The sequence below is a fragment of the Hyaena hyaena genome, unplaced genomic scaffold, assembly GCF_003009895.1.
Source record: "Hyaena hyaena isolate Hyena2069 unplaced genomic scaffold, ASM300989v1 scaffold_478, whole genome shotgun sequence".
Classification (NCBI taxonomy): domain Eukaryota; kingdom Metazoa; phylum Chordata; class Mammalia; order Carnivora; family Hyaenidae; genus Hyaena; species Hyaena hyaena.
Window position 1 is genome coordinate 666,993 of NW_024081110.1, and position 13,287 is coordinate 680,279.

Consider the following 13,287-nt stretch of genomic DNA (forward strand, 5'->3'; position numbering starts at 1 on the left):
ACAGCGGGCACTTGGTGGTTCTCGTGGCTTCGCGGAGTCAGCAGTGCAGCCGTCACAGCATTTTCCTCACCCCCCAAAAGAAATGCTGTGTCTGCCAGCAGTCACTCCCCTCTGCCTCCCAGTCCCCAGAAACCCCAGATCTTTCTGTATGCAGAGATTTGCCCAATCTGGACGTTTCACATTAAGTGGAAGACACCCCGTTTTGCCACATCTGTAGCAAAGGCAGATTCAGAGACCGGTTCCCAGGGGAGACCCCGCAACCAGTCCCCTAATCTTCCAGCATCAGGGGCTTTTTTCTAAAGAGGACTTGATGATGATGATGATAGAGAGAGTGGTCCTTCTCTGCTGGCCCCCAAAGACGAACTTGGAACATGAAGCATTAGCGGTCGTTGCTGCTGTCTGGATAACATTTCAGAGCATTTGACAAAGCATCTCTCGATGGCTTCACTCTTGAGCGTTGTTGCAAAATGAGAAAGATTTTTAAACGTGTGTCCTTTTTTGTTCATTCTTCCAGGTAGGAGAAGGCCAGGAAATTTGTGTGATTGAAGCCATGAAGATGCAGAACAGTATGACAGCTGGGAAAACTGGCAAGGTATGTCCCCAGGTTCCCAGCAGCCCTCGCCAGCTCTGTGACAGGAAGCAGAATTGCCACCCTTGGATCTCGGATGGGTAGGCCCGGAAGGGACCGTGGAGGCGACCCCTGCCAGCACACCAGGACCGTAAGGTTGGGAGCTCTTTTCACGTTGCATCCAGGTCCTTGCCTCGTGGAGAGAGTGTACGACGTGCAGGTAGCCCAGGAACAATTGTTCTTCACCTGAATGTCTTTCAAATTAAGGAGTCTTTAATTTTTAATGTTTACATCTGTCGTGGAGGCAGTTAGTTATCCGAGACTTAGGTGACACAGCAGGAAATTGTTTTTAGAGATTGCAGAAATTAATGTAACTCTTCAAGATCATTTCTCCACAAAGAGAACAATTCAATTTTAGATCAAGAGGAGCTGAAGGCCCCACGCACACATGTGGGATGTCACGGTTTAGGGAGGAGAAAAGCTGCTGTATTTGTCCTGAAAGCTGTTAAGGGTAAAACTTCTTAAATGTAGTTTCTCCTTAGAGGAAGTTCCTTTTAATAATAACTTCATTATTCTCCCTTCTGAAATGATGCCACTCGTAACAGTATGAGCCTTTTCTGAGGAGAGTTTGGTGTCAGTGTCCTGGAGCGAGGCAGGGGTGGGGCAGGGAGGGGAGAGGACCACAGGCATCCTGCCCCACGGCCACACCTGGGAAGCGAGAGCAGAGCCTTGGGTCATGGGCGCCCTGACAGAGAGGTGTCAGCTCACAGTGTCGCTTGCCCCCGAGAGAAACAGCCTGTCACCCCAAAAGGAGATGAGGCCCATGTGCACACAGTAAGCCTGGCTCGGGGGACAGAGGCACAGGGGTCCGTGGGCCTGGCGCCGGCTGGTCAGGCTGCCGTGGGCGGTGCCCAGGCCGCGGCGTGTTTGGGCGAGGAGAATGGCATGATTTGGGAATCCTGCTCTTGACATCTGGTTACTTTTCTAGAAGTAAACCAAAAGTCATTTCTCTTCTTCTTGTACAAATTGTTACGTTTGCTCCTTAGGGTTAATTTAACATGTATGCTGCATTAGTGTCATGAAATTTCCATGCACGATGCAGACTTGGCCTTCATCTGGGGGGATCCGACATGTCTGTGTCAGCTGCACGCAGGGGCCCGCGCTGCCAGCCTGAGGGACCCACACAGAACCGAATGTGGTCCCGGCCCGCCGAGGGAGCATGGGGCTCTGGTCTGTCAGTGTGTGCCGTGCCCCGTGGCCTCACGGTGGGTCCTGGGTTTCACGCGGAGCTTAGCTGAGCCCTGGCCATCGCGGCCCGGAGTTGCTTTCAGGGTGTTGATGGGCTCTGGGTGAACTTGTACTTTGGCCTGACCCCTACCAGCTGGAGTCCTTCCCGCCCACCCCATTTCCTTCTGCCTGCCCAGCAGGGCGCCCCGGGAGTGGCCAGAGGAGCAGGCCCTGGGCAGCCTAGGGACCCGCACTTCTTATCTGGAGGGCCATCTTTCCTCCCAGAGAAAACGTTCACAATGGAAACCGGCCCTCCAGGTAGTGATCGCAGCATGAAAGATCCACCCTAGGCAAACACGGGAGGCTTCCGGTCAGAAAGAGCAGCCGCTTCGGTGCCAGTAGCACCTACTGGGCCTTTGAAGTGGCCGCTGCGTATGTTCATGTCGTCCTGGAGGCCCCAGGGCTTGAATTCCAGGGAGAGGGGCCCCTCCAGCCCTCCGACTCCCAGGGGAGAAGCAGGGACACAGGCCAGAGCCCCGAACCCGCCCTCTCGGACCTTCTTCCTGTTAGCCGGGTGCTCAGAGGGCCGGGAAGCTCTAGCCCATTGTTTGTTTCCACGCGTAAGCAAGAACCTCCGAGAAATCAAAAGACCGCCTCATCTGCACTCCAGTACCTTCCGCTCCTCTTAAATCTGAACACAAATTCGGGACAGCAAGACCTGATGACAACGGAGAGAATCGGTAGAACGTAAGGGCGCAGTGGCGCCGCTGTGGGAGCTCAGCGCCTGGTACACATTAGGCCACAAAGTACTGTCCCTGCAGCCGCACGCCATTGGAGGGTTTCATTTTCCGTCAGAAGGAGGTTTATGGTCTCGGGCTGAGGAGTCTGTCCTGTTAGTAGCACCTGTTCTGGCTCCTGTACAGTTGTGAGGTGTCTTGGGTTTGGGGTTTAACACTAACCCAAGTACAGCATTCGGTCTCAGACACCATTTCTGGCACCTGAAGCCGCAGGGGAGACGGGGAGGACCGGCCGTCGAGAGCTCACCCGGCGTAAACGCACTGAGCTCTGAGGACGCTGCGCAGACCCCAGGGGTCCCTGGCAGCAGAGACCCTCTGCACCAGTGGCTTTCAGGACAGCAGAGGACAGGCCGGGCCAGGGGAAGGTGGCGAGTCACAGCCCCACCACCAGGACGTCCCCGAGCTCGCGGTCCCCTCTGCCGGCAGGAGCACTGTCCTACCTGCTCCAGAGCCTGCCAGCCCGTCTCCGCGTCTTTAGCAACAGAAGACGAGATCCCCCTCGTGGTCTACTTACTAATTCTTACCCCGCCCCCCCCTTTTTTTCTAATTCAAGGTGAAATCAGTGCGTTGTAAAGCTGGAGACACAGTTGGAGAAGGAGATCTGCTCGTGGAGCTGGAATGAGTATTTATAGCCTTTCCGTCATCACCCAATTTAATTAGCCATTTGTATTATTCTTCCTTCACACTCAGTTTAGTCAAGCATTTTGCAGGAACACCCCTGTGCAGCAGATTTTACATGGTCATATTTATTCCACATATAGTCACAACCAACATCCTGCCAAAATATCACCAATGGAAATTTTTATTGATATAAATACTTGTACATATGATTTGTACTTCTGCTGTGAGATTTCCTAGTGTCAAAATTAAATCAATAAAACTGAGCATTTGTCTAAATATTAGCTTGCCCTTTTTTTGAATGAAGACAATGTACATAAGAGGCTACTGGCTGTGCCAGTAGACTTTAAATACTAGCGTTTCATTGTGATCCTTTAAAACGTTTTATATACACCCCAGTTCTTTGCCTTGGTTTCATGAAATTATCATTTGCCACCTTCTAATCTCTCTGATCACCTGCTTCTTCCTGGTTGAGGACCTAAGTCCCATTTGTGGCCTTTCGGGATTCTGAGAGTCCATGCGGCACCCACAGGGGGCGGGGGGCTGGTGCTCCCTCCTGCGAGGGTCTTGGCTCTCTCGGGGTGGGTGAATGGGGGTGGGGGGGGCAGCGTGGCGTCGCTGGGCCTGAGGGGGGGGCGCCACCTTAGTAACAGCCGCTCATGGGGTCCCTGTTGCCCGGCCCACATCCTGAGGGGTTTGCTGGGGCTCCCACCCTGGGAGTGGCGGTGCGGCTGCCACAAGCCCGGCAGCTGATGCCCAGCCTCCATTTTTGTGTTTCTGTGAAGCAAGTTTCCCGTTAAGAAAAAAGGGCTAAAAATAATGCTGATGTTTCTGTGCCAGATGCGGTTAGCGATCACAGCGTACCATTAAGTTGAAGAGCGAGCGCGCTCTCCCAGCGGAGGACGAGGTCACCTAGGATCAGCAGCTGTGTAGCGGTTGCTTCTGAAATTCTTGGAATCCGTTTCCTACTTTGCTGGTAAGGAGGCAGGGACGGAGTCGTGCACGGATTCGAAGCGCCGCTGACAGACAATCAGATGGAGGTGGGTAGTAATTGGTACTTCGTGCCTTGCTGGAATTATTTTAAGTGCTGTTTGTATCTGGAAGCTAAGCTTCTGTCAGGCCTGAGGAACAAATTACTAATGTGTTGGTTCTTCTCTGAAAGGCCCACCCCCCAGTGCGGCTCCTGGGGAGCAGGCCCGGCCCCCGCCCCCCTGGCCCCGGGCTTCCGTGAGCGCCCATCTGCACTCTGGGTGCTCAGCACCTTGCCAGCAAGTAGGTGCTGGTGACTTTGCTGGATTCCAGTGAAAAGAACCTTCTGCCAAATAAGGAGACGCAAAGGAAAAAACAAAGGCCAACAACAGTACCAGCACTTTTAAATTTGGTTTCCCACCAGCCCCAGTTTAATTTTACATGAGCATCTTTAGTAGACCCTTCTTTAGTAAGCTTGATCTGAAAACTGTGAATAGTGACATTTTATAGTCTAGAACTACACCAAAACACAGTGTGTTTTTCTGGAGTTTCTTTTATTGTACGGAGACAACCAACATCAGTTTAAAAAATTACTTTTCTTGCTGCTACAAGTTAGAGTCAGTACAGCAGGGTTGCTAAAATCTAGCTGCAACACAAAATCTGCATTTTAAATGTTATCTTCATAGCAAAGCAAAGCAAAAAATCTATGACATATGAATTCTGGAAATGTCATTTAGGGGAATTAAAATCCTGAATTTCCTTATCGCTGTATTCGAGCCCCTGGCCGCCTCGAAGCAGCAGGCAGCAGAGCGCTTGCTACCGGAGAGACGGGCGCAGGCTGTGACCCGGGTGGCGGCGGCCCCGCCGTCGCTGTGGCTGACGAGGCGACCGCCCCGCCCCGCCCCGCACACCCGCTGCCTCAAAGGGCGTTATCCGCCTCCGCCTTGGGCCAGTGGCCAGGCTGGCGTCCCCGGCCCGTCCCCGGGGCTCTGTCCGCCTTGGCCCTTCTCACCGGTTTTCCCGCGGGTTGTAGGGAAGGCCGTGCGCCCCGCGCGAGTCGTAACTGTCGAGGTGCGGGAGGCGGACCCAGTCCGGGGCGTAGGAGGCCGTGCTGTACACGAAGCACCGCAGGGTCCCGTCGGCGGCCGGCGCGTCCTCGGGGGCGCCGCGCGCGTCCTCCCACTCGAGGACCGTGACCCTCAGCGAGGTGCGCTGGTACATGTCGGGGCAGCCCTCAAACTCATCGAGGAAGCTCAGCATCCGCTCGTCCACGACGTAGATCTCCCCCGCCACGCGGCGCCCCTGCCCCGGGAGGTTGAGCAGCCGCGGGATGTTGTGCTCGCCGGCGATCACCAGCGGGTACGGCTCCACCGTGCGGGCCCGGCCCCGGAAGGCGGCGCGGCCGTTGGCCCCGTCCCGCAGGACGCCGTGGTTGGGCTGGCCCCGCTTCAGCGTCCCGTACACGAACACGCGCGCCATGCGGGCCTGCAAGACAGGGGGAGCAGCTGCGACCGGCAGGCGTGTCAGACGGCGTGCGCCCCGCCCGGGCTCCGCGGCGCAGCCTCTGCTCGCCACCCCGCCCAGCCGCACGGCCCACGGCTCCCGGGTGCCGGGGACACCCAACCACCCTTCACAGTCACCTTTCTGGGAGAAGGGGCTCCTGTAGGAACGGACGTGTCCGAGGGAGACGCCTGCCTAGGGATCGAGCCCTGCAGGGCTGTGCCGCCCAGACGGGCTCGGTGCTGATCGTTTTTAAATGACTGTACAAACTACACAAATATTTTTTACAGAACAGAAATGCTGATAAGCGAATATAAATACATGTGCACACACGGGAAGCTGCCATGCTCCACAGGAGGTCATTCAGGGTCCTGCACGGGGTCCCCACCCGGGCCTGGCAGTGCGCCCCAGCAGAACCTCAGCCATCGCGCCTTCCGTGTCCCTTTTCAAGGTCCTGGAGGCTGATGATGCTTCCCTGCGACTCACTGTGACTCAGCGCAGCCACCTTGGCTCTCGTGTGAAGGTAAATATTTCCTGCTCGCCTGGGTCTGGGCCACAGATTGTTATATAATTGCTAGAAGTCATTTGTGTAAAAGTGACTCAAACAAAACTAGACACGGAAGGGAGACAAGTCGGGTGCCTCCCCAAAGCCAGCATCTCGCTGCCCTCCTGGCCCAGTGCCGTGTGATGACAGCGGGCTCTGGAGGAAGACACGGCGCAGGGACAGCAGAGGAGGGAGGGACGTGCCCGTCTGCTGGCAGCAGCCCAGGCCCACCTGGCGCACAGGGCCTCCCCTCTCTGGCGTGGGGGTCTCAGCCTCACCTCACCTCTGCAGCCCACCTGGGGAGGATGCACGGCCCCTACCAGCCAGGACGCCTGCCGACCGCTCCCCCCGCCCTGGCCGCGGCACCCCCCGGGGTCGCCAGCCTGTGGCCCGTCGGGACGCGCTCGGGTTTTGGGTGACCCGCGGCTGGGAAGGGCCGGCTGTGGGAGAAGCACCGGGCTGGCCGCGCACATGCTCCCCGGGCCCTGGGCAGCACTGGTTCCCCCTGAGCGGGGCAGGGGTGCACCCAGAGCTCTCGTGCTGGCGGCCCTGGTGACAGGGAAGGACAGGGCAGAGCTGGGGGTGCGGAGGGAGGCACGCCGCGTAGGACAGTCTGGAGGCGAACCAGGCAGGGGCTGGCGCCCAGGCGCGGAGGGACAGGTAGAGGCAGACGCCGGCGCCGAGGGGGGCCGGCGGGGGAGGGGGAAGGATGGCGCAGCTGGGCACAAAGGGGGCATCAGCGGGAGCGGCGGGCACGGCCCGAGCGCACTGGAGGGGGTCTCTGCAGAGACCAGACACTCGGGAGCAGCCCCCTGCCCCCCCCACGTGTATCGGGCCCCCGGCAGGTTCTGTCCACCGCTCCGCCCGGCGCAGCCCCGGGTCCAGCCGCCTCCCGCCCCCCTGCAGCCTCCCTCGAAGCCCCCCACCGCAAGTCTCCCGTGGGGGTGCCGGCCTCGCGCGCCCCCCCCCCCAGGGGCACCTGCCCACCACCAGGCCCCTTCACAGCAGCCTCCCGGGGCCAGCCCCGAGCAGCACCCACCCGGCCCTGCCTCGCCCCGACCTTTGTCGGGGGCCTGCTCCCTGCACGGCGGGCTGGCCTGCGTCCCGCCGAGCGGCCGCGTGTTCGGACCCCCCTCGGCCGCCGCAGGTGGGAACGTGAGATGGGAAGCGCGCGCTGGGCGGAGCCAGTCAGAGCCCGAGCCACGCTCCCTCCAGGACCGGCGCCCCAGCGTCTCCTCTCGTTAAGTGTGGTTTTAAAGTAGCACGTGTGCAGACCGTGACCGTGAACTAGCTGTTCGGGAAGCATGAAGTGCCGACCCGCCCCCACTCCCCGGAGTTGCTCCCCGCGCGCGGCTGACGCACGGCTGCTTGATTCCTCCGGTGTCTTACCTTCCTACCCGCGAAGGGGGTGAGCGCAGCGGTTTAAAGCACAGGCTTTAGAACCCAACTGCCTGGGTTGTGACTTCAGGCAAACCGCTTAACCTCTCGGCCTCGACGGTAAAAGGAGGTGAAACAGCCGCCTGGCCACCCGGTGAGGTGGTACCCGCGTGCCCGGTGGCTGTGGTCGGCACTGCCGCCGCTGCCCCGAGGGGGTGCGCCAGCCTGGTCCCATCCCCGAGCGGGCTCCCCGCACAGTGTGTGCTCAGATCCACGCTCGGTTCGGCAGCAGAACTGTGTCAACACTGTTCTCAGATAAGCACAGCGTGTACTATCATTCACTTCCTTTCTTGGACAACTTTGCTGTTTTCCTTGGAATTAAAAATTGCTTGCAGCCCTTTCCCCCCTTTGCTCAAGTTTCTCTGACACTAATTCAGCCTCACATTTTCAGAAAGTGCTGTAAGAGCCCTTTCAGCCCTGACCACTGTTAAAGAACAAAACCTGAAGTCGGTAAATGTGGGGATGGAATTGCCTGTATTACCCGAAGCGCGGCCCGGGCACCCCATCTGGCACGTGGCGGCGCGCTCCGCGGAGCTGTGCCAGATGGAAGCTCCTCACAGGACGGTGGGGCAGGAAAGTTATTAGCAAAAGAACAAGACTGCTGCACGCAAGCTCACCGTCTCTTAAGGGGAAGCGGCGCCTTCCCAGGTGAGTTACGGCCTGTTCTCTGGGCAACGGAGAGGGCCCAGGTGCCGCATTCCCTCATGGGCGCTGGTCAGAAAACTCCTGAATGACCACTTCAGACTACACTTCTCCGTTCGAAAGGACCCTGAGGTTAGGTGTAAAGTCCTGGTCTGACGCCTTGGCCTAAGTGTAGCCATTTTGGGCTTTTTTTTTTTTTTTACCACCACCCGCTGGGTTTTACTCCTTTTCCCTGGGAGCCATCACTCCTGGAGCCTGTGCTGCCCAGTTTGCTACTCCACCTGGGACGAGCCGCCCCGCTGCCGAGGGCTTCCCAGTGCAGGAGCCTGGCCCCTGGGTCCGTGGCCCCTTCTTCATCGACTCCCTCGTTGTGCTGAAGCTGAAGCTTATTCTGTCCTACCCTCAACCATGTGGCTTGGTAGAGAATTCTAGAAATAATTTCTAGAATTAGGTTCTAAAGAACTTTGAAGTCATTTCTTTGTTTTCTGATTCCGCCAGTTCTTGCTGAGAAGCCCAGTGCCATTGGACCCCCTCATCCTCTGTTCAGGACTTGCGCTTTCCTCTCTGGAGACCCTCCTGGTCTTCCTTTTCTCCTTGGATCCTAAGGTAATGGGTTTCTTTCACTTGTTGTGCCAGGAATTCCCATCTGAAAACTGACCATCTTGGATTGTGGGGCATTTTCTTCTCATTCCTACCTTATTGTTCTCTTTTTGGTGTTCTAATACTCGGGTATTGCATGTCCTGGATTAATTTCCCAGTTTTCTCTCTTCCAGGTTTTTTTAATTTTTAAAAAATGTTTTTATTTTTGAGACAGAGCGCAAGCGGGTGAGGGGCAGAGAGAGAAGGAGTCACAGAATCCGAAGCTGGCTCCAGGCTCTGAGCCAGCTGTCAGCACAGAGCCCGACGCGGGGCTTGAACTCATGGACTGCAAGATGATGACCTGAGCCGAAGTTCGACACTTAACTGACTGAGCCACCCCCAGGTATTTTTCTTTACAGTCAATTTCCGAGTCTTATACGAATTTGTGTCTATTTTTGCCATCATACTTCTTTCCCAGCACAAAACCATCTCTCATCTTTGGGAAGGTATTAATTATCATGCATTTGGTTTGTTGTTTTCATCTTTGCCTGCTTTGCCTCTGTTTTGGTGTGGTTTTCTTAGATGTTTTCTTCAAATGCCAGTGATCCTTGGCTGCCGGCCTTTCACACTGAGAACTGAGGCACCGTGTAGGAAATTAAAGCTGTGTGTGTGCTAGGGAGGGAGCCTGCTGGTCAGTGGGCCTCATGTGGGGGGTCTGGGTACAGGTCTGGGGGGCGCCAGATATCTACAGGCATGCAGGTTTCCCCGGTCCCCATTTTCAGGGTGCCACCTCGCCCCACCCTCAGCTGGGCCTGCGTCTCCAAAGCCAGCCTCTCTGGACAGTCGTCCACCTGCCCCGGGCTTTACGCGCCCGCAGGTCCCGCGTTTCTCCGCTGCTCTGCTCTACCGGGTGGCTGGCGGCTTGCTGGCTTCTCGGCACACAGAGTCTTGGGCTTCCGGTTTCTCCAGGCTGCGGAGTCCTTTTCTGTCTACCATCTCCTGTCTTTCTGGGTCACTGGAGTGATTTCTGGGGAGAAAGCAGGCACAGAAGAGCCTGTTCGTCCTGCGTCTCCCGCCTGGGGAGCCCTCACCGCACCAGCCATCCAGCCCCTTCCACGGGGCCCTCAGCCCCTTCGTCTTTCCAGAGGCTCCGTGGGAGCTGCGGCGGAAGCGGGGGCTTGGAAACCACCTGCTCAGAGGGCCACTGAGAAGAGTTTATGGCACCACCGAGCTGGGTGTGTTTAAGGTCGCCACGAGAAAGCCAGTAAGGTGGCAGCTGTGGGCAGAGGGGGCTGGTGACGGCTGGGGCGAGGGGCGGGCAGAGAGAGGTCTGCTTATAGAGGGGCCGATCCTGTCTGCGGGGGCGAGAGCAGAAAGGGAGGCTGGGAAGCAACCACAGAAGGCAAGGCCCGCACGGCCCGCAGGGAACTGCAGGCTGTGCACCCAGAGGCCTCGTGTAGAGCCCGGGGGTGCACGCTATGGGGCGCAGGGCCGGTCGCCCCCAGGTACGCCTCTTTGGCATGAGGATTATTTTAGGCTGATTATTTTTAAGACACACAGGAGCAGCTCTGCTAGAAGTGCACTTTTTATAAGAGTCCTGTGCGCCTGAGGGCCGTCTCCATAGGTTAGCTTCCCGGCTCCACCAGCAAGCAGCAGATGACGCTGCAGCTCTAGAAACTCTCTCGATGCCAAAGGCAAAGCCCGAGAGCTGCACCACCCTGCCCCTGTTCGCTGTGCTTTGCCTGACGCCCTCCCACAACCGGCTTCCTGGCCCCAACATCCTCTTTTAACTTTAGTGGGAGACAGTATTTAAGGGGAGGGGGTGGGCCATGTGCGGAGGTACTCAGTCCTCCTGGGTCCCCCCTGGATGCAGGAGGTGCATGTATTATAAACTTGGGTGTTTCCGTCCTGTTAAGCTTTTCTTATAAGGAGTGTCTCGGCCTAGAACCTAGAAGGGTAGAGGGCGTGTTATTTTCCCTCCCAACGTGAGGAAGGAGACCTATTCTCCTCGCCTTGCTGTGAAGGTCAAGGGAAACAGACTGATAAATGGGCAGCATCAAAAAAAAAAAAAAAAACCAAAAACCAAAAAAACATGGAGCAGGGATAATAGGAAAGAGTGCCCAGGGTGTGGTGAGGGGACCTGCCTTAGAAGGGACAGACGGGTGGCCCCAGGGACGTTCATGCTGGGTTGCCTGGCCTTTCTTTAAAATAGGTGATGTTGTCTGTCCAGGGAAAGCCTGGGCTTTGGAATAAGAGCCGTAAGATGCCAGCGCAGGCTCTCCACAAAGAAGGTGCCATGCTTGGCGTTACTCAGGGGGTTCCACTGAAGGAAGGAAAGGAGTACCTCAGTGGGGAGTGTACAGGCTGGCCTGGGGAGAGGGGAGGGAGGGCACACACTGGTCAGGGAGCTGCAGAGGATGGCACTTCTGCAGGGGCCGATTACTTCCCATCGATGACCGGCCCTGGGCCGCCTGCCATCTCAGCTTACTGAATCCGTGGCACCCCGTTAAAGATGGGGGGGATGGGCGGTGGTACTTTATTTGATGGATGAGCAAATTAAAGTGGCTGAGATCAGGCCGCCGGCACAGAGCCTGGAGGTGCAGCACCCGGAGCTGGACCTAGGTCTGCTGGGGTCTGAATGCCTCCAGGGCTCTGCAATTCCAGACCCCAACGGGAAGTGACCGTGACCCTGTCACACAGCCCAGAACTCAGGCTCTGCAGTGACGGTGATGGTTTACTAAGGACACGCCTCACTATTTTTCTCCCCCACTTATTTTGACTGAATTTTATTTGCTAAATCAGTTCCTCCTCTGTAGTTCTATTTTCAAATTTTTAAAAATTGTGGTAAAATAGACAAAACATTTACCATCCTAATCATTTTTTTTTTTTTTTCTTTTTTTGAGAGAGAGATAGAGACAGTGTGATCAGGGGAGGGTCAGAGAGAGAGGGAGGCACAGAATCTGAAACAGGCTCCAAGCTCTGAGCTGTCAGCACAGAGCCCGAGGTGGGGCTCAAACTCACAAACCGTGAGATCATGATCTGAGCCGAAGTCGGACACTAAACCAACTGAGCCACCCAGGCGCCCCGATCCTAATCATTTTTAAGTGTACAGTTCATTACTGTTAGGTACATTCACACTGTTGTGCATCCACCACCACCACCCATCTTAAAAAACTGGAACTTTATACCCATCACAGAGTAACCCCCTATTCCCTGGCAACCCCATGCTGCTTTCTTTTTCTATGCATCTGGTCTACTCTAGCTGCCTCACAGAAGTGACATTATATAGTGTTTGTCTTCTTGTGGCTAATTTCACTGAGCATAATGTCCTCAAGGTTCATCTGTGATGCAGCATATGTCAGAATAACACTCCATCGTATGTGTTCACCATATTTTGTTCATCCGTCCACCAAAAGACATTTGGGTTGCTTCCACTTCTTGGCTGTAGTGAATAATGCGACCATGAACATGGGATTGGTAGATCATATGGTTATTCTAGGTTTCATTTTCTGAAGAACCACCATATTGTTTTCCATTAGCAGCTGTACCGTTTTTGCATTCCTACCTACAGAGCACAAGGGCTCCAATTTCTCCACGTCTCTGCCAGTGCTTGTTACTTTCTTTTCTTTTGCTTTTTTTGATAGTGGCCATCCTAAGTGGCGTGAGGTGGCACCTTACTGTGGTTTTGATTTGCATTTTCATAATTAGTGATGTTTCAGCATCTTTCATGTGTTTATTGGTCATTCAAGTATCTTTTTTTTTTTGAGGAATGTCTATTCAAGTGCTTTGCCCACTTTTTATCAGATTGTTTTTCACTACTGAGTTTCAGTTCTCTGTATCTTCTGGATATTAATCTTTTGTCAGATACATGAATTACAAGTATGTTCGCCCATTCCATAGTGTGCCTTTTCATTCTGTTGGTTGTGTCCTTTGAAGCACAGTTTTGAGTTCTGGTGTTGTCCAATGTATATTTGCTTTTGTTTCCCAAGTGTGGTGTCTTAGCCAAGAAATCACTGCCAAATTGAATGTCAAACTTTTGCTCTGTGTTTTCTCCTAAGGGTTTTATAGCCTTAGCTCTTCTGTTAGGTCACTGATCACTTTGAGTTAATTTTTGTATGTGATGTAAAATAAGGGTCCAACTTTATTCTTTGGCATATGGATACCCAGTTTTCCAACTGTTGTAAAGACTGACCTTTCCCCACTGGTCTTGGCACCCTTGTCAAAAATCACTTAACAGCATTTGCAAGGGTTGATTTCTGGACTCTGCCGTCTTCCATTGGTCTCTACATATGCCTTCATGTCAGTACCGTATTGTTTTGATTACCGTGGCTCTGCACGAAGTTTTTTGAAATCGGGAAGTATGAGACTTCCAACTTTGTTATTTTTCAAGATTACACTGCTTATCT

At 55.1% G+C, this 13,287-nt stretch overlaps 2 protein-coding genes across 2 annotated transcripts in view; one reads left to right on the top strand and one right to left on the bottom strand.

Annotated features, from left to right (window-relative positions):
- The window catches only part of PCCA (propionyl-CoA carboxylase subunit alpha), a 410,939-nt gene extending 407,448 nt beyond the window's left edge, over nucleotides 1-3,491 (top strand). Inside the window, exons 23-24 of the mRNA XM_039254278.1 lie at nucleotides 515-592; nucleotides 3,146-3,491. Of these exons, the coding sequence (XP_039110209.1) occupies nucleotides 515-592; nucleotides 3,146-3,214 (147 nt within the window). The 3' untranslated portion in view covers nucleotides 3,215-3,491. The remainder of the gene's footprint in view (nucleotides 1-514; nucleotides 593-3,145) is intronic.
- Nucleotides 3,492-4,714: 1,223 nt separating this feature from the next.
- GGACT (gamma-glutamylamine cyclotransferase) overlaps nucleotides 4,715-13,287 on the bottom strand; it is a 54,089-nt gene continuing 45,516 nt past the window's right edge. The window contains exon 5 of the mRNA XM_039254285.1: nucleotides 4,715-5,671. Within this exon, the coding sequence (XP_039110216.1) occupies nucleotides 5,188-5,658 (471 nt within the window). The 5' untranslated portion in view covers nucleotides 5,659-5,671 and the 3' untranslated portion in view covers nucleotides 4,715-5,187. The remainder of the gene's footprint in view (nucleotides 5,672-13,287) is intronic.